General features: G+C 43.8%; 1 protein-coding gene across 2 annotated transcripts in view; it reads left to right on the top strand.

The window, feature by feature from the left end:
* Positions 1–24,420, top strand: part of UBASH3B (ubiquitin associated and SH3 domain containing B) — a 104,603-nt gene that overhangs the window by 48,980 nt on the left and 31,203 nt on the right. For both annotated transcript variants that reach the window (XM_034754414.1, XM_034754415.1), the window contains exons 2-6: positions 11,466–11,519; positions 12,321–12,507; positions 15,303–15,501; positions 20,246–20,415; positions 22,513–22,721. In XM_034754414.1, coding sequence (XP_034610305.1) covers positions 11,466–11,519; positions 12,321–12,507; positions 15,303–15,501; positions 20,246–20,415; positions 22,513–22,721 — 819 coding nt within the window. The remainder of the gene's footprint in view (positions 1–11,465; positions 11,520–12,320; positions 12,508–15,302; positions 15,502–20,245; positions 20,416–22,512; positions 22,722–24,420) is intronic.

Genomic DNA, 24,420 nt, shown 5'->3' with positions numbered 1-24,420 from the left:
GGGCCAGATGTCAGGAGACCTCTCTCCTTCACTCTTCCAGGACTCACTGTGTGATTCTGGACAAGTCACTACCTCTCTGAGTCTTACTCCCCCCATCTGTAAAATGGGGATAACTACATCAGGCAATACAAGTGGGGCATGCTGCGTCATAGTTCTTATTTGTGTTGCTGTAATGTCTCGTGACCCCGATCAGGGAATGGGGCCCTATTTCACTAGGCACTATACACACCCCAAACAAAAAGACGATCTCTGGCCCAAAGAGCCAACAGTCCACATATACGATGGGAAACTGCAGATGAATGCAGAGAGACAAGAGCGCAAAATAACAGAGACACAATTATGGTTAGTACATTAAGTAGCAGCTGCCACAGCCAGCAAGCCCACCCATCTCCTCACTCTGAGAAGCTTCATAATAGATCCATGATCTGTCAGAAAGCTACCTATGATGGGATCCTGCTCTAGCAATAAAAGGCCCTTGCTATAAGGGACAGAGATGGTGCAAATCTCTGTTCCATTCCAGGTCATTTCTGTACGGGGAACACAGGAGTAAGAGAGAAAGCATCACATTTGTCAAACCCTGTAAAGGAACTTTATTTATTTCCAATCAATATGACAACCACTTCCTTTTCTGGCTATCACTGTCACTCCAGATGGTACATTTGAGCACATTTCAACCTCTAACTTGGCTCCTTGCAAAGACATTGTCTTCCTGGTTAGCTAAAACTGTATTAGTATTTGTGGGGGGAAAACTCGATCCCTCACACTGTTGAGAAAAAAAATGGAATAGCGAAAGCTTGCTCAAGTCTCAGCTGCGGTGCAAAATACTAGATGGTGTTTAAAGCCACTATTACATCAAATACAGTATGTATAGTATGAGTTCTAATTCTACTGACTACCCCCCTGCCCACAGAGGAATAACATTTGATTCACTCCATTATTACAACCTGTACCTCTGAAAGCACTTGTACCATCAAATATAACAGCTTGATGAGTCTTATTAAAATTCAGATTCCTGTAAATGAGTTAACAGAGGTAGGCGTTACCTAATTTCTTTTATAGTATACATTTAATGTCACCTACCAATGTTAAACTATTGGTATATCTAGCATTCCTTTTCTCAATGCCTGCCTGAGAACCTTTGGCAGTTCAGCCACAACTAGCCTAAGTATTGTCAACTTGCGCGATTTTTTCATGAGTCTTGATATGTGAGGTGTTTCTTAAAGCTCAACACCTCGAGTCATGTTATTTCCAGAGAATTTTAACTTTCATTAAAAAAATAGTGGTAGTTACTGCTGGCCTCATGGTTGCAGAAAAAAGCTTGGGGAAAAATGTCAACTAAAAAAACCAGGAAACAAAAAAAATCCAAAACTTATTTAATAAAACAAAACACTTGAGGTGGGCAATACTGTATCGTAAAGGCCCCTTGTTGTGGTGTTAGCATTACAGTGCACTTCACAGTCCCAGCCTAGCTCAGAACCCTGGTGTGCTAGGTGCTGCACAATCTAGATAGACTAGGAGAAAGGAAGGGTTGTTTCCTCCATTTTAGAGGCATTAAGAGGAACAGAGGTACATGGAGATTTTTATGGAGCTATGCCATCGTACAACAGTTGAGAAATTGGCTGTAAATAACTTGTCCAAGGTCACACAAGGAGTGTGTGGTAGAGCTGGGAACTGAATCCAGATCTTTTAAGGTCCAGGCCCCTACTTATCCAGAGGCCCACACTGTCATTTTGTTTTAAACAAGATAATTTTTTTAAATGAATGTCTCTCTCTTTACAAACATAAAATGGCTGCTAGATTCCTCTAATTGTGCAGAATGCTTTTTTTTTTTTTTAAGCTGTACTTCCCTCTTTGGGGTTTGATTTAACAAGCTGGCAAAGCAAAGAATTAAGGGGATGTCTTGGTGCACATGTGTTAAAGAAGAAAAACATCCTGCAGCACATATGAGTCTTCTGCCTTCAAGAGGTTATGTAACTAAAAAAATTTTAAAAAATAATAATAAAAAAGAGCGTGCGCACGCGCACACAGCCCCCAACTCTTCTGCACTTAAAACAAAAATAGTCACATGGCAGGATTGCATTTTGGGCAGCTGGATCACCCCCTCAAGAAAACATCATTAATTATGGCAACTCTAAATTCACAACGTGAACAGTGTGCTTACCAATCCTCTTTCTGGTTGGGTTTCCCACTTCTCTCTCTTTTCTATTAATTGCCTTTGGTATTAATGAGTACTGAGATATGGCAGCCACTGCTCAGGGGAAAGGAAGGGAAAAAACCTCAATCTTACTGTGTTGTCATATACGTTCTATAAATATTTATTTGACCTAGGGGATAAAATCTTCCAGTCTATCTGCAGCCTGTGCAGCCACTCTGCAATAATGTTCATTTGAAAGTTTCTGTATTTCAGAGAGGGGGGGGGGGGGATCTTAGCAGAGCTGTGGCCTGTTTATGGTATTTGCTGACCTAAATTAGGGAGATTTTCCCAAATTGTGTGTGTATTTTTAATGGGTCTCATGATTTAGCAGCGGAAAATACACCCCAGCCTTGTGACTGCTGTAGCAGCAACTAGAATCATTGGGCCAAACACTAGGGAGGAGTGTGAGTCCCCCATTTTGTGTTAAAAGTAGCAGCAGAATAAGCTAGGATAAGGGAGTGAAATTTACTTGTCTGACCAAAACAGTATGTTACAGGATGGGAGTTACTTGCCTGCAGTAACACCTATGTAGTTTAGTTCTTAAAATGCATGCAGAAGAGGAAAATCTAGCAGGAACTTGTTCCTCTCCTCCCCCTGGCACCCAATAGGAACTGAATCCTTAGTGATTTCTGTGCGCATTCCACCTATTTACAGTGGTTAGATCATCCAAACAGGCAACAGAAACAATATCATGTGATTTAGGTGACCAATTACACAGAGCGAATTCTGAATATTGAATAGTCTCAAAGGATCAACCTCTTCAAACTGTTTGCAAAAACCATCATGCCCGAATATGTCTGGGAAAAAATTAGGAGGTGGTTGAAAAATTATTCAGGAATTTTAGCATTCTCCCCCATCAAATAATCAAGAAATTAGACTGCCTGAAAGAATCAGAGACAGATATTTCACTTTCAAAGTTGCTCTTGAATGTGCAACTATTTATTGAATGCAGTAATTAGTCAGACAAATGTGTCCATTTCCCCACCTTTGCTAGTAAAAACTATTTGGTGAACAATTCTGAAAAATGAATATTCATTAAAAAAAAAAACTTTGAAGAACAATTTGAAAACAGAAAAAAGGCCCAAATCCGGCAAATTAACTGTTTGCAAAGGATACACAATGACTCTCCTTTACTCACTGGTCATCACCAGGGTTTGAACCCCAGGACTTCTGCACCAAAGCTAAGACCTCTGCCACTTAAAGTAAAGGAATACTGCTATTATCTGTCTGCAGTAGTAGTAGGTGGTTATGGCTGTAGGTGGAGAAACCACTATGGAGGACACAGCATACAGTTTACAAGCACGTTCCAATCTGTTCTACTGCTGAGCTTAATCTTGAAAAGGTCTGTATCCTGTTATAAATCCCCCGAGCCAGCAGCATTGTATTTTCTATTCTTTGACCATAAACCACAGCAGGCTGGAAAGTTAAACTTTAAATATAGATATATATTTAAAAGCAAAAATAAAAATATTTTATAATCACAACAAAAACACTCCACTTCATAGCACGCTTCTTTTAAACAGCCCCATTTGGCATAAATTATGACTCCATAATTCTTTCCCTGCCATGTCGGGCAGCTTCAAACCAAATCTAATGTTGAAAAGAGCCAGATTTTTCCATCATGTTTAATGCAGTTTCCAACAAATCCTTATTTACGCAGCTAAATATTTTATGGACCAGAGATTTAGGGGCTACTTAAAATGATGAATTCTTCCCCCTGAGGAGCTTTGTTCATAGATAAGAAGTTTGTACAGGCATGAGGCACCATCATAAAATATGAGATTTAGTTTTTCCCCCGTACTGATGCTTATGCTCATTCACAAATCCCTCAGTGCTTGCGTGGGCTGATGGCTTCATTGTAGCTGGCTCAGAAGTAGAGAATATTGGTAGCATATTTGTGCTTTTGTCCACAGGCACACACGGTGGACCAAGCTCTTTTTGACAAACATGCAGCTCACAGTATCACCGAGGGCAAAATGTGACCCTCTTCTCACAATGTTAGAAGAATAGTGGATAGTTATGGGGAAATTCACAAAGCTCTATATAGCATCCAGTGGGGACAGTTTAATTATATCCTAAACATCAATTTTGGATAAGCAATAAACTCTCTGGAACTGTAGGTTCAAATCCCACCTGGGTTTACTCAGCCCTTCATCTTTCAGAGCTCTGTGTATTTTAATGGGTGGGGGGGAAGGGGCAGGACGATGTTCAGGAGGAGAGGTTAAGACAGGAAGTCTCCACTGTTCTGCTATACCTGAAGGGCGAGAGTGGAGTGGAGGAGACAGGGGTGTTTATTTAAATAAGTTAACTGAGAAATGATAATGAAGTCAATAGGTTTGAGCATGTGTTTAAGTCCTTTGCTGGAGCAGGGCCGGCACCTTGCAGGACTGACCCCTAAATAGACAAGACAGACAAAAGGTGGGAGAAAGGGATGATTATCATCCCCATTTCACAGATGGGGAACTGAGACACAGAGATTAAGTGGCTATGCCAACGTCACAAAAGGGCATCTGTGGCAGAGCAAGAAATTGAGCACAGATCTGCACCCCAGTTTAGTGCCTTAACCACAACACCATCCTTCCTCTGGATTTGAACATCCTGTCCCCACCCCCAGTTTTGGATATTGTCCTTTTCTGGCTCAGGAAATACAGTTGCTTTTATTGTTCTATAAAATGCAAAGCAGGCAGAATTTGTTCTCCATAGAGAAAGACACATTGCTGTTCCAAAAATAGCAGTTTCTCCTTTTTCCTTTTCCATTGTGCAATTTCATTCTGAAGATAAAAAGGCCATTTCCACAAGTACATGTTAGCTCCTAATTCGTTACCCTGCAAGCTGCCGCCCTATTGATAGCAAATGTGTGCTCTCTTTTAAACAGGGCTCCAGTAAGAAAGCGGAGCAATTAGCAAGAGGAGAAAAGATTTCAATATGCTGTTACTGAGACTGAAGTTTCTCTTTATGGTTAATGCATCATTCCCTTAAAGTCATTTCCCTTGAAGTAAATGGGTTTTGGCCATTATGCTTTATGTTTATTGACATGTATCTCCAAGCTGAATTGACGTTCCCCCCCGTTACTCTTTTCTCCACCATGAAAATTACAGGAAGCCAAAATCCTTTTACAGTAATGAGTTAAGTTGTGTAGTACACAGGGCTATATGTTTTTCCATTAAACAGCTGTGGGCTGAAATGGGTATTGTGTGCTGTTTACTTATTAACTGCGAATGTGTTATTCAGCTGTCCCTGTGCAGCAATACCATTTATGCTGTGGCCCTGCAATATCTTACAAGCTCAGGGTGCAGAGTTTGGGTGGGAGACTTCCTAGGAACATTTATGTGCCGTTTTACTGGTGATTTAGAAGGGGGTGCTCATCCTTTTGACCTGATACCAAATCGCTGTCTTAGCAAGGTTTTAATGGGCACACAGATGATTGGAGAGCCCAAAGATTTATGATGGTTGAAGATCTCATGACACTTTCAGGAGAGATGTTAAGAGATTAACAAATTCTAGCTTGCCCACTCTCAGTCCCCTCTGTAATTTCATTTGGATGCAGTATCCTCCTCACGTCCTGTGTCCTTATTAAACACGTGTTCCTATCTTGCCTCAGAGGTGGCTGCATGTGGTGGTGGATGAAGTGACTCCTGGTGTTAAGTCTGTTAAAAGCCACAAGGCTCAAAGGATTAGTAATGCTCTGTGAAGCCTTTTCACCTGTAGGTCTCCAGGCTGAGTCCAGCTCCAGTTAGTAAGGACCTGAAATTATCATCTGATGGCTGTTTAGTGACCTGTCAGAATTGAGGTGGGTTCAGTCTAGGTCCTATCCTGAAGTAGCCATTTCACAAAACCACCCAATTGAAACCGGCCTCCACACCAGACAACAAATTTCAACCCCATGTGCCTACAGTTAAGCACCTAATGAGGTGACTTGACTATGGATTTCAGTGATTTTCAGAGGGGATGAATACGGTCCACCGGCTCCCACTGCAGGTGGTCAGCAGATGTAAAAATCAGGTGATTTATTTAGGTGACTGCATATAAATGTACATACCTAACTGTCAGCACCCAGCTTTGAAGATGTCGGCCTGAGTGCTAAAGGGGCTGCGGAGACTAAGCACCCTGAGGAATGTCCCTTCCGTGTCCGAGTTGATGGCTAACGAACAGGGCATTTGGGGGAAATTCTTTACTGTCCCTGTTTTGTGGTGACATAGAGGGCATCAGCCTGAAGCACAGTTACCTTTCCCTTGCACTAAATAGCATGAAAACAAACAGTTTCTCTATCTCAAATGCCATGACAAAAATTTACCTTATGCAATTTCCTTCCTTGTACTGAAAATTAAACTGGGCTGCGGGGGTGGAAGTGGGGGCGGGGGGATGCTCCCTGACAGAAAAATGTTAGTCTGGGCTAAACACACCCTTGTTGATGAGCAACTTCAGAAGGTAAATGCCTTTTTCCCCCTCCCACCTCTCCAGTTCTAACGTCTTTCTGGGTCCCTTGAGTACAAAAGGCAGCAGAGAGAGAGCTGCTGTCTATTCTAACAGAGCTTTATTGTACCACTCGTTCCAAGAAAACATTCATAGGTTCATGTAGAGAATGAGGCAAGAGGGGTGGGTGGCAGCACCCTATGTCCTGCTACACAATGCATGATGCCTGGAACTATCTGCTCTGGGGTCTGGAGAGACTAAATCAGGGGCATGAGCCAGCCTGTCAGCCTACACTATGCACTGGAGAAATGGCTCATTTCAAAGCAAGTGGGGCTTTGGAGGAAGTAAATTTTTAATGTAAATGGAGATTTGCTGCTGTGGATACAATACAACTTAAATGCATTAGATGCACCAGGTCTATGGTGTGGAGAGTGACGTTTCAACAGCATTTTAAAGGGTGTAAACCAGTAGTTCTTAACCTTTTCAGACAACTGTACCCCTTTCGGGAGTCTGATTTGTCTTGCGTACCCCCAAGTTTCACCTCACTTAAAAACGACTTGTTTACAAAATCAAACATAAAAATACAAAAGTGTCACAGCACACTGTTACTGAACAATGGCTGACTTTCTCATTCATACCAGAGAATTATAAAATAAATAAATTTTAAATTATAATAATAAATTATAAAATAAATCAATTGGAATATAAATATTGTACTTACATTTCAGTGTATAGTCTATAGAGCAGTATAAACAAGTCATTGTCTGTATGAAATTTTAGTCTCTACTGACTTCGCTTGAGCTTTTAATGTAGCCTGTTGTAAAACTAGGCCAATATCTAGATGAGTTGATGTACCCCTGAAGTCCTCTGTGTCCCCCCAGGGATACTTGTACACCTAGTTGAGAACCACTAATGTAAACAAGCAAGGAGAGAGAGGAGAGGGGTTGATCTGAGGCAGTTTGACTGGAAGAAACAGAGCTAAGGAAACTCTAGGGCCAGAAAGTTAGCTGGTATAAATGGGGAAAGCTCCATTGAAGTTAATGGGTATATAGCAGTTTACACCAGCTGAGGACTGGCACCCCCCAGGCTCTGCATCCCCAGGGCTTAGCGACCTGTGCAATAGTCTTCCAAAGAAAGCAATGGCAGCTTCACTGTGTGAGTCATTTAGAGCTATGCTAGACAAAGTGCATCTAGGTAGAACACACCAGGGACACAATGACGCTATGCAATGTTATGTCCTAATAGGAGGCATGAGCTGGGAATGTCCCAGTGTTCCACTCATTGCAATGGAATGCTGGCAGATAAGGGCAGCACAAACATTGAGTAGGAAGTGTTTTCATAATCACACATTTGCAACACTGGCCTTTCTGCGTCAGTACCTTTTGCCTTCCTCTTAATTTCTCAAAATGAGGGCACGTATTTGTGGGGAGAAGCAACTGAATAGATGGAATGTAGCCGACTCGGTGATTTGAGTCTCTCTCATTCATGCATGTCCGTGCTAGTGTATTAGGAAGACTTGGCACTTGTGCAGCGCTATTCCTGCGCGGATATCCGTGTGCTTTCAAAAACCTTAACTAAAGATAGATAGGGAAACTGAGGCATAGCAAGTCTTCACAGGGAGCCATTGGCAGAACTAAGAGTACAATGCTGGAGAGCACGGACTCCATTTCCCTGCTCTAAACACTAGACTAATTCCCTCCCAGAAGTGTTGACTCCAGGCCCTTTGCATTCATTTCAAACCAGTATGTCCTCCAACCCAACTGTACATTCTCTCAGAAGATAATAATGCAGGATATTCTTATTGATTCTATCAGCTCGGCCTACATGCACTGTCAGCTTAAAGATGTCAGGAAGTCTTCACTTTACAATAAGCCATAACATAATATTTAACAAGTTTGAGGGTATCAGCTAGCAGCTGAATAGAGCTTTTCCTGTCATGAGGCAAATTTTTACTGCATAGAGTTGTGAGACAGATTATACTCTCCATAGAAGAGTACAAAGGCAGCCGCTTAGACCAGTTTAACAGCTGGCAAATAAAACCAGCCACTTTCTGTGTTGGTCCCAGCCCCGTGTTCCTGGACCTGCTGAAGGGGTGAGGGCAGCAAGCAGAATTGTTACCTTCACAGAAGCCGTACATGTAGCTGAATGCTTCTGCTGCTTGATCCTGAGAAAGATGCCATTGATTGTTCAAGGCTTCAAAGCCCTGAATTTCAAGTATATAGACTCCCTGCTGCAACCACTGGGGTTCACCTTTCAGTGGGATCCGTTCAGTCCCCTTTCTCCTGATGAGACAGTTATATTGGGTCCCATGATATGGCATTTTGGAGGCATCCTTAGAAATTGAGGCAGTCTCTGCTGCACACGGCACTTTTTGTAAGAGCCGTGGTTTTATCCCAGTGCCCTGCATCAAACTTTCTCCTTCCCCATGATGTTGTAAAGCAGGTTGTGCGCTGTGCAGCACATGCCAGACTGGATCAGACGCATGGTGTATCTAGGGCTACGTCCTCACTACGGGGGGAGGGGAGGGTCGATTTAAGATACGCAAATTCAGCTACGCGAATAGCATAGCTGAATTCGACATATCCGAGCCAATTTACCCTGCTGTGAGGACGGCGGCAAATCAACCTCCGCGGCTCCCCCGTCGACGGCGCTTACTCCTACCTGCGCCAGTGGAGTACAAGCGTCGATTCGGGGATCGATTGTCACGTCCCAACAAGACACGATAATTCGATCCCCGAGAGATCGATTTCTACCCGCCGATTCAGGCGAATAGTGAAGACGTAGCCTCAGTCTAGTATCCTGTCTCCAACAGTGGGGTGGAACCAGTTGCTTCAGAGAAAGACACCCTGCAGTAGGAGTTATGAGATAACCTGCTCCCCGGGGAAGTTTCCTCCTGACCGCCAATTATGAGAGGTCAGCTTATGCCCTGAAACATGAGGTTTCTATCCTTTCCAAAGTTCTTCTTCATGTTTTAATATACACAATTATATCCATATAAACATCTAATCCTTTTTTGAATCCTAATGAGTTCTTGACCTCATTGACGTACTGTTGCAATGAGTTCTGTAGACTAATTGACCACCCCAGGTATAGCTGCTTTTCAGTGCATTATATCGATATTTGGGAAAACATTTTTGGATAAACAGGTGCTATCCAACATTAAATTGCAGTGTGTTGATTTCCTCCTGTATTTTCCTGGTACATTTTTATTTATTCTTTGTTAGAATAACGGAATATTTATGCACTTAAAAGGGAAAAATCAGGACAGGAACGGGATCAATTTAACAGGAGCTGCACACATTTAGCAGGTTTTCCATAGGTTATTCCAGGCTGAAAATATTTGCTTTGTGCCCCCTGGTGGTGGTTGCTTTTCTCTGCTCTTCTTAAAGCTGAATGAGATGGCTGTATTTTCATATCCATCCACTTTGATTTTCATGCGGATCAAAAGGCCAATAAGTAGGTCATTTTAAAATCCTGTTAGCAACGGATCTGAAACAAAGGGGCTTATCTATAATGAAGCACTCCAAGTGAAAGAGAAAGAAAACAGACACTGCATGCTGACTTTTGTAAACTGATCAAGCAACATTTAATTTTATTGAGTCTGTAATAAGGTGCATTTAGAATAGATCCAGATTCCATGTATGTTCACATTTAGATAAGTCCTGCTTACAAATGGTGCTGATAGGACATGTAAAGCGCCATGGGGCAGCTAAGAGATTGAGCAGGAAGACATTTTTGTAAGCAGCGGGAAACCATATTCCCTGTGTTTGTAAATAAAACACTGCAGCCCTTTCACAATGAAAGCCTGAAGAGAGAATATACCTCCTAAGCAGGATATGCTTGCAATGAGGCAATATGTGAATGCCATGTTGCCAACCCCTCACCTTCCAGAATCATGAGACAGATCCCAGAAAGTCACAAGATTGGCTAAAAACAATTATGAGTTTTTTAAAAAAAAAATAAGTTTGGAGTTCTTTTTGTTTGACTCCTAGTTTTTAAGCCTTTGGGGTGTGCTCGGGTCACTTTTTCAAACTTTTCTGTGCAACCATGAGCACTAGAAACGCTTTTCTTAAAATGAAAACGGAGATTCTCACATAATCACGCGTCTCCAGAAGCCGGGGCATCAAGTACGACATTAACTATCACAAGGCTGACGATAAAATTGGAAGATCTGGCATTCAACCCTGTGACTGGGTTTAGACGGTCTCAGCAGGGCACGTCTCTGCCCGTGCTCTAACCTTGCTGCCTTGCAGAGAAAGCTACTCCACCGTTGACTGTTCTTGGTGCCACAGCTGACATTAACTGTGCCGCTCAGGTTAGCTAAGGCCAGAGTCTCACTCAAGCCCTCATTCAAACCGAGCAAGGGTACCACTGCTCAGAGGAGCTGAGTTCTCTCTTCTCTTGTAGGAATCCAGCTCACCTGACCAGAGGAAGTAGTGGGTAGGAAGGAGCAAAACTTCAGCCTGGAAGCAGTGGCTGGACCTGTATCAGCTGAGCAGACTGCCCATGTTTGGATGGCCCTTGCCACTACCACCTTGAACAGGACATGGTGCAGCGGGTGGGGCATCAGTTCGGGGGGGTGTCTATGGACCTGGATTGCCTTCATCTACCTGTGCTTTACTCCACAAATAGTCTCATTGAGTTAAATCGGAGCATTCATAGGGGAATGCATTATTCAATGGGAGTTAGGACATCAGGCTCTGGCCTTTAGTTATTGCCTGTGTCTGCAAATCCAGAACCACAGTTACCAGGGTTTCTGATGGCTGCAGAGTCCAGTTCAAGCAGCAGATGTTACTATCCATTTTCTGTCTACCCGTTAATACTAACAATGGAATATTCTTTACCTCCCCCTCCTCAGACAAAAAGCACTGGCATCCACTGGCGGAAGAAGTGTCCAAGCAGCATGTGACTGGTTGGTATGAAGTAATAAATAATTTTTAAAAGGGGATAAGATTTATTTACCATATTTTACAGATTGTAATGTGAAATGTTATTTATGGAAGCTCCACATTATTGTTTGTTGATACCACGGCAGTACCTAGGGGACACTAGCAAGATCAATGTCTCCTTGTGTTAGGCACCATAAGACACATGGTCAGAGACAGTCCCCGCCCCAAAATATTGACCATCTCAATAGGCAAGGTCGACTTAGGTGAGAGAAAGGAAGTTTTATCGCCCTCACTTCACAGTTGTGGAACGGAGAGAGTTTGAGCTCTTAATTTTCAAAGGTAACAAAGGTTTTTGGGTGCCTCGGTTTTGAGTGTCCACACTGAGAACAAGTTAAAGGGCATGATTTTCAGAGAGTACTGCAACTTCTGCCTTCTGGAAATCAGGCCCCTTTAATATATTTCAAATTGGGTACCCAAAATTATGAAGCACCTTTAACACAAGGTCACCCAAAGAACCTATGGCAGAACCAAAGACTGAACTCAGGTCTACTGAGTCCCAGTCCAGGGTCTTAACTGAAAGAACAGACTTCCTCCCTACTTAGTAATAATAACTGGGCCACACTGGACATATAGACAGCAGAATTGTACATTTCCATGCCTGGTCCCTGGGAGATCAGTGGCCCCCAGGCTAGTAACATATGGGGAGTGGGGAAGAACTCAAATTTTGGTTCTTTCTGCTACAAAAATATGGGTCTTTTTATTTAATCTCTTACTCAAGGTTTCTGCCGTTCTTAAATAGCCACCTCTTCCCTCCTCTCTCTCAGGTTGTTCTCTCATGTGGGGGACCCATTCCTTGATGACCCCCTGCCTCGGGAATATGTCCTCTACCTGCGCCCCACCGGCCCCTTGGCTCAGAAGCTCTCGGATTTCTGGCAGCAGTCGAAGCAGATCTGTGGGAAGAACAAAGCTCATAACATCTTCCCACACATTACTCTTTGCCAGTTCTTCATGGTGAGCCAGTGCTTCTCATTCAGTTGTCCTGGGCATCTTGTTTGGCAGCAACCATTACCAGGTTCAGGCAGGTTGAGTTACATATTTCTCCAGTGATCGTAAAATGCTTCGTGCTCGAGGGAATTCAGGGAATATTATTACTGGGTTCGCTTGACGCACACCAGGCTGGGAAGCAAAATGGTTGTTAAACAAGTCCATTACAAGCCACCACTGTCTTAACAGAATAATGTCACTGGAGACTAGGCCACTGAATTCCTCTGAAAAATATGTTTGCTCATTTTTCATTAGGGTTCTAGGAGATGGTGTCCTGCTGGAAGCCAATGATGCATTGCACTTCTATACGGTGTTTTATCCAGAGATCTTTTTAAGCATTAATTAAGCTTCGCAGTTCCCCCTATTGAAGCAGAGAAGTGTCACTCTACACATTTTACAGATGGGGAAACAACCACAGAGAGGTGACGTGACTTGCCCGTGGTCACACAGTAAATGAATGGCAGAGCTCAAAAGAGAATTCACAAATCCCTTGTACTAAATCAGTATCAGTCACAGATTGGCGCCAGTATGGTCTTAACGATTGTCACATGCAGCGCTAACGGTCTCATCACCATAGCATCACTAGGCAAAATATACACAGATGCTCCTCCAGGAGTCCAGTGTTTGATTCTTAGGGCAGCCATATCACAATCTTATTCTTTGCTTGGCTGGCCGTTCCCCAAAGAAAATCAAATCCATAACCACTTCTAATCTCCCCAGCTCTCCTTCGGTACCAATGTGGAATAACCCCTATTAAAATATGCTAATAGCTCAAAACTCAAATCCTCCCAGCTAACCATGGACACATTAACCATAAAAAAGATTACTGAACAGACATCTTTAGCCTGCTTCATGTATCTTCATGATAAACGCCAGCTACCCAATAGAGCAAGGTCCTTTCTACAATAAGCGTTGACTCAAAATTATAAAGGAGCTGGGGAATTGTTGGCAGACAACAAACAATCCATTTGAAGTGCACCTTAAAAAGTATGTTAGCCAAAAACATTTTGTGGGTAACACATACAAATGGTGAACTCCTTGATTTATCCTACTGACTGTACCATGCAAGAAAAAAGGGAGAAGATGCTAAACATTTCCTTTTGCTCTGACAGGTGGGACAATATCTGGTATCGTATGTGCAGAACATCCAGTTCTGGTTTTGGATTTCGTTCAGAACAAAATTCTAAAGAGATATTGTTGGTCACCTGGGTGATTGCTTAAAGCTGGACTCACCCCACATAGCAAATATTGGAGTTGTGACAGTTCCAATGCAAACCTGTCTCGGATAGTCTTTGAATGTCAAAATATGTTCATGTTTTGAAAGAAAGTGTTTGGTGCTCTAAGGCGACCGGGGTAGAGATTTCCCCCACCTCAAGCCTCTGTGTTTGAACATTCTAGGAGATCCACCTTGTTTGAGTAATGCCAGGAAATGGATTGCTGCAGCACTTAGTGACTGAAAGAGTCATCTGACGGAAAGGGAAATCTGCTACCCCCCGCCCCGCACACACATTCTTTGACTGGCTGACTGAGCTAACCTAAAAAAACCTAACACTAACCTATAGAGGCACAAGCGCCAACTATGAATGGAGCTCTTCTGAGCTTTACAGAGAGACTCCAGCTATATTGGGCTTCTGATGCTTCTTTTTGGGGGGAAGGATGCATGGGATGTTAGGGAATTATTTCTCTTATAAACACTCAGGAGTATTTATCTATGAATATTTCATACTGTGTTAATGTTAAAGCTGTACTCCTGCTGTGTTTTCTTTGTCATTGTATTTGACTAGATAAGAATGGCTATGGTAAAACTGCTGAAAAATAAAATGGAAGAGCAAGACACCTGACATATCTCTTGTAGGAATCATAAGAAAGAGATAGGGGATTAGTTCTTCCTCCTAGAGGGTCACTAACTTTGGAAGCCTACTAAATTGATGGGCATGTTGGAAACATGATAATCACTGGTGCAGGCCTGGCTTGACCTGAGTAATTAGATCTGGATGAGGCTTTATTTCTTGGGAGACAAGATTAGGGAGGTAAATGGATCAGCAATCTGAAACAGAATGTCTGTACTAGCTAAAATAAAGGGGAACACCCAGGGAGCCATTTACAATGGACAAGATAACAATGGATAAAATAAGCCTGGAACGTAAGATGAAGTAAAGAGTAAGCTATGTATGGACAGTGCATGCGGTCCTGGGATTGGTTCCTATAAAGTGACCAAGCCAATCCCAAAATGTAATGTATAGTAAATGCAATGTAATGGTAAACATATGTAAAGGAAGAGGTTTGCCCTGTAATTTTGGGTGTGTGGTACGCCTACACCCACCTCCTATTTTTGAATCTAATCAACTCAACATAGCTTTGTTGTATGCCAAATAAAGGAGCCTGAGTGACAAGACGAGAGATGAGATGAGTTCTTAGGGAGCCAAATGGAAGAGGTCTCAGGGGAACCCCAACAACTAGGCCATGCAACAAATGCAACAGGAGAGTGAATACCTCTGAAGTTGGTTAGCTGAAATATTTGAATGCAAATCCATGGAAGAGTTTTTGTTGTATTCACCCAGCTCTTGCTTGTTTCCTTTTGTTTGAGGTATATGCTAGTTCTTTACATTCTTCTACTTTGATGAAAGCCCAAGGTGTAAAACCATTCAGGTCCATCTCCCTGAACCCTTCCTTTCTTCTCTGAGTACACTCCAAGGGTATATACGGTCCCAGTGAACGAATTCCTGACCCCTAAGGAACATTTGTCCTGCTTCCATTGGCAGTGCGAAGACAGCAAGATTGATGCACTCAACGAAGCCCTGCAGGCCACAGTGATGCGATGGAAATGCAAATTCCCTGCTCCCCTGCCTTTAGAACTCTACACGTCTTCGAACTTCATTGGGCTTTTCGTCAAGGAGGACAGCGCTGAGGTCCTCAAGAAGTTTGCGGCGGACTTTGCTACAGAAGCTGCTTCTAAAGTGGGTGAGTACACAGGAAAGAAATGTCAAAGGCAAGCTATAGGAGCTCCAAGTGTTGTATCTTGACTAGTGCCAAATATTCATGGTAAGTAGTGGTAAAATGCACCCACTGTATTGCCAAAGTCTGGCCAGAAGGTCCTGATAAAAACTTAGGATGGGCTGTTTGGGAATCAGAGTCCAATCCTTAAGGAAGAGATGCCCACACCACAACTGGCCTCCTTGTTAGCAGTTTAGACGGTGGGGAAGAGAGACTAGACTGTTTTCCCCCAGAAGTGGTCTTTTCCAAATCAGGGTTGAGGCACTTTTAGTGGGGCAGTGTCACTCCCTGCACAGTATCCCTTTTGTGGTAAATAGTAAGGGCCAGAGTCTCAGCTGGTGTAACCTGGCAAAACTGGGGGGAGGGATAGCTCAGTGGTTTGAACATTGGCCTGCTAAACCTAGGGTTGTGAGTTCAGTCCTTGAGGGGGCCACTTAGGGATCTGGGGCAAAATCAGTACTTGGTCCTGCTGGACTCGATGACCTTTCAAGGTCCCTTCCAGTTCTAGGAGATAGGATATCTCCATTAATTTATTTTATTTATTTATTTATTTAACTCCACACAAGTCACCAGCTGAGGATCTGACACTAAATAAATTAATTTGATTCCCAAGACTGGTCCTCACACTAAATTTACCCTCCCCAAAACATGCTCTTCTTACAATTGCATTCCCCTTCTGTCAAGATATTTCATTCAGACTAAGAAAGAGCTTGATCATAAAGGATGTCCTTTTAAGTAAGTGACCATTAAAACAAATAGCTGATTTTGTCCAGTGAATAACTGTAGTGTAATCCAAGATGCCAGGGACTAAGATATACGCTTTATTTAGCCTATCACTTATCCCGTAATGGCTGTTTCAACGCGCATTGTTTTCATGGCAGCACACTAACCGTCGTCTTTGGTAGGCCTGACATTTTACAGTGAATAGCCAATGACAAAACACTAGGCTAACAGGAGGCACGCTGAGAAAGATGCTTTTTTTAATGCTGTCCACAGAAAAGCAGTGACATCTAGTAGCTAGAGCACGAGTTGGGAGTCAGGACTCCTGAATTCTATTCTCGACTCTGAGGGGAGAGATGTAGGAATACCGTCCCCAATACAGGAAGGTAATTAGCCCAGTGACATCAGTAAGACTACTCGTGCTTAAAGTTAGTCAGGCACCCAAGTGCCTTGCTGAATCAGGAGCCTAGTTAGTGTCTGTGTTATCTACCCTCCTGGCACCCTCCGTGCGATTGTATTGCCCAGTTTGGTGCATGGTCTGGGAAGGTGGGAATTTTGCCTTCTTTGAAGTATTCAGCCTTGGCCACTGTCTGAGATAGGACGCTAGATGGCCCATTGTCCTGCTCTGCTTTAGTGATTCCTATGTTCCTAGGTGCCCCAGAGAGCATTTTCAGATGCAAAAGTTTTGATGCCATTCAGAAATAGGGCTTTCAAGCTCAGGGAAGTGATGTTGGATTTTTAAGCGAGGCTCCAGGGCTAGGAAGACGAGCGAGGAATACCCCACCACGTGTTCTGGGGTTTCAGTGCCTCTTCACAGAATCTATTGTTTTCAGTTCAAAGAGCACATCACATTTGTTCTGAAGTGTTATCTCCTGGAAGGGAAGTTGACATTTGACAGTTCTTTAACCTTTCAGACAGACGTTTTGTCTATGAGACTAGAATTTCCTGCTCAGCTCACTACCACAAGCTGCGCTGGCACTAGCTTTTTCCCCCACCAAGGACAGAAAGAGCGTTTAGTTTTCTTACAGCATTTCTGCTTCCCGGAAGCAAGCCCAGCTCTCTGTGAAGATGTGTAAAATACCTCAGCAACCAAAGGGAAACCCCTTTCAGCCTTCGTACGTCCAGAGGAAATTCACCATACCGTGTTGGGGACCAGATTCTCTGGCCTGCTTACCAGCACTTAGCTAATACAAAGGGAGGAGAAACCTGCCTAATCCTCTGCTGGAGAGTCCCATGGCACATGGGAGCGGCCAGCAGGTACAGAACAAGCAAAACTAACTCCGGTGCCTCCTTGCCCTGGTGCAGGGAGCACGACAGGGGGATGGAGTGGGAGTGGCCACAGCTCAATGTGCTCTGGTGATCCCCGGCAGCTATACAGCCCCTGAGGGAACAGCAACAAGGTTGAAGCAGAGCATCAGAGAGCTGTAACCAGCTCCCAGCCATCCCACCCTCCCCACCCTTGCTGCACCCAGCATCAACTGGGCACAGCAAAAGATGGTCCTAGATTTTCATAGGCTTACACCACCTGGGTTAAAATGCATTAAAACAGCAGTTCCGTACATATGGGGAAAGGGGGAGGGATTAGAACTTGTGACTCTCAGGAGTATGTTGCTGCTGGTCCAGCACCCCATAGTGGCCGGAAGTAGAGCTGCAAGCCCCCATCCAGAACTCAGAACAGCCGCCATTTAGGTGCTATAGTTAAAACAACAACAACAACAAAGTAGATATACTTGGCCTTGTAGAATGCAGGCTGTCCTGAGTCCCCAGGAGTTTCACCTGACAGTGACCTAGAGACACACTCACTTTCAGGAGAGGGAAGAAATGGATGTAAACTTTAAACATCTGCTTTTTTTTTTTGATCAATTTAACACAGCGCAAATGGCTGCCCTCACTGCTTCTAGTCTAACCAGAAAAAGGAATGAGCACCAACAATCTCAAGGCAGCCTGTTCCCATGAGATTTGTTCCCTCTTAGACCAAATATTCCTCTGAGCTAATTCTTAAGGGTGCATTGCTAGCACACTGCTATGTCGCGTACCCATATATGATGTCCCAGGCCCTTTTCAGAGATCACCCCTGTAACGTGTCCATTTTTGCTGAATAAGAGAGATTCAAATGGGTTGGGCAAGCACCTGATATTTTGGGTTTGGAACCAAGTCTCCAAATGTCTGCCGTTTGGTCGGTCCCTAATTTTTAGATGTGGTTGAATCAGGAAAAATAAGTTATTTTTACAATGTATTCCAGTTTGAACTGTTCTGTTTATTATGATTTATATAAAACATAAGAACAGCCAGACTGAGTCAGACCAAAGGTCCATCTAGCCCTGTATGCTGTTTGCCGAAAGTAGACAATGCCAGGTGCCCCTGAGGGAATGAACTAGTAGGTAATCATCAAGTGATCCATCCCCTGTCGCTCATTCCCAGCATCTGGCATTTCCTCATTTCTTCACCTGTGTGCTCACCTTTTTTAATCCCTTCATTATGTAGGTTCTCTCAGTAGCTTCACCTCTTATCCTGGGAATACTCCCCGACTCACCTTAAACTCTGTTTGGCTTATTTTAAAATACTTCTGTACTGTGGGTGAAGTCCTGACCTCACCGAAGTCTATGGCAAAATTCCTATTGACTTCAGTGGAGCCAGGACGTCAAGCTGTGTTAACCTGAATATTTCAACTTCAACATGAACTCTAACATTCCCAGGTTTGTGTTCTCCACCTGTGGGAGGAAAAAAGGCACAGAGCGGGAGAGGGGGAAATGTAATGGATGCATAAGATGACAGACAGAACAGATAGAAACAGGGCCGGCTCCAGGGTTTTTACCGCCCCAAGCAGAAAAAGAAAAAGAAAAAAAAAAGCTGTGATCAGCGGCACTTCGGCTCTACCGCCGTCACTTCAGTCTTCGGCAGCAATTTGGCGGCTGGTCCTTCGCTCCAAGAGGGATTGAGGGACCCGCAGACGAATTGCCGCCGAAGAGCCGGACGTGCCGCCCCTCTCCGTTGGCCGCCCCAAGCACCTGCTTGCTGGGCTGGGGCCTGGAGCCGGCCCTGGAGAAAATACAGAGTGGAGAGGCCAGGAAAGAAAAGATCTAGTGTGGGGGAATTAAAAAGAAAAACAAACCACTGACATGCCTCCGACAAAGTGGGCATTCACCCACGAAAGCTTATGCTCCAATACATCTGTTAGTCTTAAAGGTGCCACAGGAGACTCTGTTGCTTTTTACAGATCCAGACTAACACGGCTACCCCTCTGATACTTGAAACCACTGACTGTTTTTCAAAATATTGAGCACCCATGTTAGAGGCAGTTTGAGAGTGCTCATCACCTTTGAGCATCAGACCTGCACCATATGCAGGAGCCCTCTCTGATCAGCCTATTTTTGGAGAGATCGTCAACCCCTTAGGTAGGGGGAAAGGCTGCCCTTTAGCGGGAAAATGACATTTTTCAATCAAAACAGCCTTGCAAACCCAAACGGTTTAAAAATGTCAGGAATTCCCACCTCCCAATCAAAAATATTAGTTTTCTGAACTCAAAATTGAGATTTTAAAGTTTGGCACGTATGTCAAGTCTGAACCTGGGACCTCCACAGCTAGAAGCATGATCCTCTGTAGCTTGAGCCAAAGGACTGCTAAACCCTGGAGCTGCAGGCAGTCGCACATTCGTCTCCTCTGTACCTCAGGCACAGAGGCTGGGGAAGCATAATGCAGACTCAGGCAGTGGGTTATACAAGATTTCATGAAGCACCCCTGTCCTCCCTGGTACCAAATGCTCCTCTAATCTAATTCCTAAGGGTCAGACTCAGATCAATGGTGCATTACCAGTGCGCAGTGCTATAGGTTTGATTTCAGAGACCAGACTGCCATTTGTCTTCCCTTTGCTAACTGAAAGGTTTTGCTCAATTCTCCTGCACTAATGGGGTGAATGCCTTTGAAAATGGAGCAAGAGTCTGCTGTTCAATGTGACAGTCGCTTGCTGTTGATCGCATCTTTCTCATTTCAGATGTGCATGTAGAACCCCATAAGAAACAGCTGCACGTGACATTGGCCTACCACTTCCAAACCAGCCACTTGCCCACGCTGGAGAAATTAGCACAGAACATCGACGTCAAGCTAGGATGCGACTGGGTCGCCGCAATCTTCTCTCGAGATATAAGATTTGCTAACCACGAGGTAATTTTTGGAGTTCATCTCAGTTTTAAAGAAAGCAATCAAATATAATTGCAATTGGCTGCTGTTGATTTGTCTCTCAGCATTGCTGCAAAGCTCCAAACTGAGATCAGGCCCCGCTCAATTACAAAGGCACATCCTAGGCCCTGTCCCAAGGTGTTTACAGAGATTCAGCCTGTTCCCCAAGGCATCTGTGCCAGAGCCAGAATCCAGATATACTCTCAGAATTTAAGCCCAGAAGGGAGCACCAAATCGTCCAGTCTGACCTATTGTACATCACAGGCCACCAGCACCACCCGCCACCTGCACACTAATTCCCACAGCTGAAATTTGACCAAAGTATCACAGCCCACAGAAAACTGGATTATGATGTGCCACAGGGAGAGAATAGGAAAGACCAAATTATATGCCCAGCACTCGGATTGATTGCAGTAGAAGTAGCAAATGCTCAGAAACTCTGAAAATCAGGTACTTTTATTAAGTGTGCAGCTTTAGGCATGCCCAAGCGTGGAAGTTTTGGCTTTGGGATATTAAGGGACAGTGACTGGTTTCCATCTTCCTCTGAAGATGCTGGCTGCTGCCAGAAACAGGATACTAGAATCAATGGAGCAACATTCGGCTCTGGGCATGACAAGTCACATTTCCTTATGGAGCATACAAGGTACATAAAAAGGACAGAGTTGCTCATTAGATGTTTGCTTTGCGATGTAAGTTATTAGTGCATAAGTCAGACAACAAGCCTTTTGTTGAAGTGGAGGATGACTGTGGGTATTTACAAGGAAAGTTACTGATCAACATTTGACTCCACTTGAGTTAGCAAAGAAGGTTACTTGCCATTCTATCTCATGACCTACAATATATTCTAGCTCCCAGCTGGCAGAAGGGAACAGCACAATCGCATTCAAAGCAATTTTTCCCCCCCATAAGAACATTTTTTGTTCAGTTTTACAGGGCTTTTTGCCCTTTTGTAAACATGTAACAAAACAAAACAAAAATTGTGTAAATCCCATCCATGCTCTCTTGAACATTACATGTTATATTTGTACACTCACACCCCGATACATGCACCTGTGTGCACATCTAATACACAAACAAGCATGAACACACAAAATGGGATATATATTTTCATCACATCACAGTGCAACAGACAGAAGTAGAATTCTAATTACTCGCTACTTCTCTGCCTACTTTGAAACCTGAGCCCATTCATCTTAAGAAATAATTGTAAAATGAGATGCTCTAGGCAGTACACTCCTCAGCGCCTTTAATTTTGTTTTCTGAATGTCCTCGTAAAGAGCAGAATATCATGAGTTCAAATGTATTAGCTCAGTGACAAAGGGTCATTGCCCCACTTTCAAAGCCAATAAAGAGTGGGGAAGAAAAATGCTTTTTAACTGGAACATAAGTAAACACATAGAAGAAGATCCTTGGGAACCTTGTGTGTGTAAATACCAAGTCCCCAGTTCAACTGTGGACCAAAGCACGTGTTTAACTTTTAAGTACTTGAGTAGGCCCAAGTCAACAGAATGCTTCAAGTTAAGCACATGCTTACATTTTTTACTGAATCGGAGAACAAGGAAGGGGAGGGATTATTTAGGATGGCACAAGGAGCAGCATGACTAGGAGCAAGGGGATGAAAGGGGCAAATGGAAACTGAACACTGAAAACTTCCCAATAATGAGGATTGAATACTTTCCCGATGGGATGTGGCAGACAGCACACTCTAAAGATGATTTTTGTAGATTTATAAGGCCAGAAGGGACCATTGTAATCATCTACTCTGACCTCCTGTTAAAAACGAGACTGGATAAAGCACTAGAACTAGGTAATACAATGCAGAAAGCTGAGACTGCAGCAGTTGGAGTGTGGGACTGGGTGATCTCACAAGGCTTTTCCATCTTTAATGCCTTATCATTTATTTCTGTATTCTCCTTTGCTCTCTCTTTTACTGGTGTAAGAAGGGTTAATTGTCTAGTTGGGTGAAGATAGTAGACAGCAGGGGAGAGGCATATGCGAGTTCATTCCTTCGGCCTTCTCGCATAGCCCAGGATTCTGTAATGCCCTTCTCACATGCTCTCTCTTTCTCCTCCGTCTCCCCAGACACTGCAAGTGATCTATCCCTACATCCCACAGAATGACGACGAGCTTGAGCTGGTTCCAGGGGATTTCATTTTTATGTCCCCGGTGGAGCAAACCAGCACCAGCGAGGGCTGGATTTATGGCACTTCCCTAGCGACCGGCTGTTCTGGGCTGTTGCCTGAGAATTACATCACGAAGGCAGACGAGTGCGGGACCTGGGTGTTTCATGGGTAAGCAATGCTCAGGCCAGTTTCTGGCTGCAGGAAGCGACAGTGGAATTCAGCTACTGGGATTCACCTAATGCAAATGATAGTAGAGTAAACAAGGTCTCTCTTTGTCACTGATGTTGGGAGGAACATACAGCCACAGAAACACACACCTGAACAAAAGGAAAAGCAGGCTCTATTCCTCTTCATGGGACCAGAAACTCAATATAACTACTCAGGGTGTTCCAGCAACATTATTCAAAGGGTCACCACCAACTATTACAGGGCCAGAGAGAGATGGCAGCCGTAAAGGCACATCCTTGCAGTAAGAGGGGTGGGGAATTATGAAGTGTGCTGTCCCATAAAGAAGTTCTCAGTGGCAAGACCAGGAGCATGAGTCATAGTGTTCCCTTGCAGCTCCCTTTGTAATGGAATGATACAGAGCGTGCATTCCTGCAAGACCATCTCTCTGGGGAGGTTAGTGCCATTGTGTGTGATGCCTGAGGATAAGGACCAAGGATTGGGTTAGATTTCCCAAGGTATTTAGGCAGATAGCTGCCTAGTGGAATTTTCAGAAGCACCTAGGAACTTAACTCCCATTGAAACCAATGCTTGTCTGCATCTTTAGGTGCCTAAATACCTTGGGAAATCTGGCCCTTTGTGACTAGCCCTCGCATGGCGAGACAAGATGAGGGAGGGGAGAGAAGGAAAGCATCTTCCTGCCCACTATCCCTCTAATGGTGCATTGCACCCTGGAGAATCCAAGCCACAATCTGGCCTCCAACTTTTAAATGTTTGGTGGGGGAAGTTGCAACATTTTTGGAGGAAGTTACAAATCAAATGTAGGCATTTGAAACTTCAATAGACACACAAGTCTTCTGGGGAAAGGCGGGTAGGGTGGGAGAGTTAACAAGCCAGTGCTGGCCATGGTGTTAGCACAAGAGAGACAGAAGCATGAAACTGACTAGGAATAAAAAAAGAAACCGACCAAAGAAATCTCCAAGTTGAGTGAAATGCAAGAAACAAAACAGAAAGGTTCAGGATGGTTTTTTGTTTGTTTTTTACCCTTTCAGTTTTAGTCACATACTGTGCGGTTAGTAACAGATGAACACCCACAATGGCTAGTTTCATTTTGCATTTGAACCGACATATCAATGCAAATGACTACCACACCTTGCACACACAACCTGAATTCCCCCAAACCCAAAGGTCGCATTCTCTCAGGTGGGCACCAACATACAACTTCAAAACAGAAGGGCTCACATTTTGCAGGTGTCTTATGTTGCTCTAATCCATACTTTACCAAGTTCTCCCCATGAGACGAGGGCTGCTGACGTATGGTTTCCACATTGCAGTCAGATGGGGCAAACCTTTCTAGATCTCTGTGCAGGTATTTACATCCCTCTAATATCACCATACCTCCCAAGTAGTTATGAAGTCATCTTCACAACACCCCCATGAGTGGAGGAAACATCTCTGGTAACCAAGGCATAGAGCACTGAAATGATTTGACCAAGGTTAATCAGAAAGTCTGTGGCTGAGGTGGGAATGTCCCATACAGTCTAGTGCCCTAACAAGACCATCCTTTCTCCACTAAAACCTCACCGACTGCAATGGGCTTGTCATCTGTGTTTGCACACTGACGCTATTCTATAGCGAGCTGGCCTATTTTATTCTGAAACCTACATTTTTCCTCAAGGTTCCTGGAGGAATTTTGGGCCTA

The sequence above is a fragment of the Trachemys scripta genome, chromosome 21 (assembly GCF_013100865.1).
Source record: "Trachemys scripta elegans isolate TJP31775 chromosome 21, CAS_Tse_1.0, whole genome shotgun sequence".
NCBI classification, from domain to species: Eukaryota; Metazoa; Chordata; order Testudines; family Emydidae; genus Trachemys; species Trachemys scripta.
The sequence above is the reverse complement of the archived record's forward strand: the minus strand, read 5'-3'. Positions and strand labels throughout refer to the sequence as shown.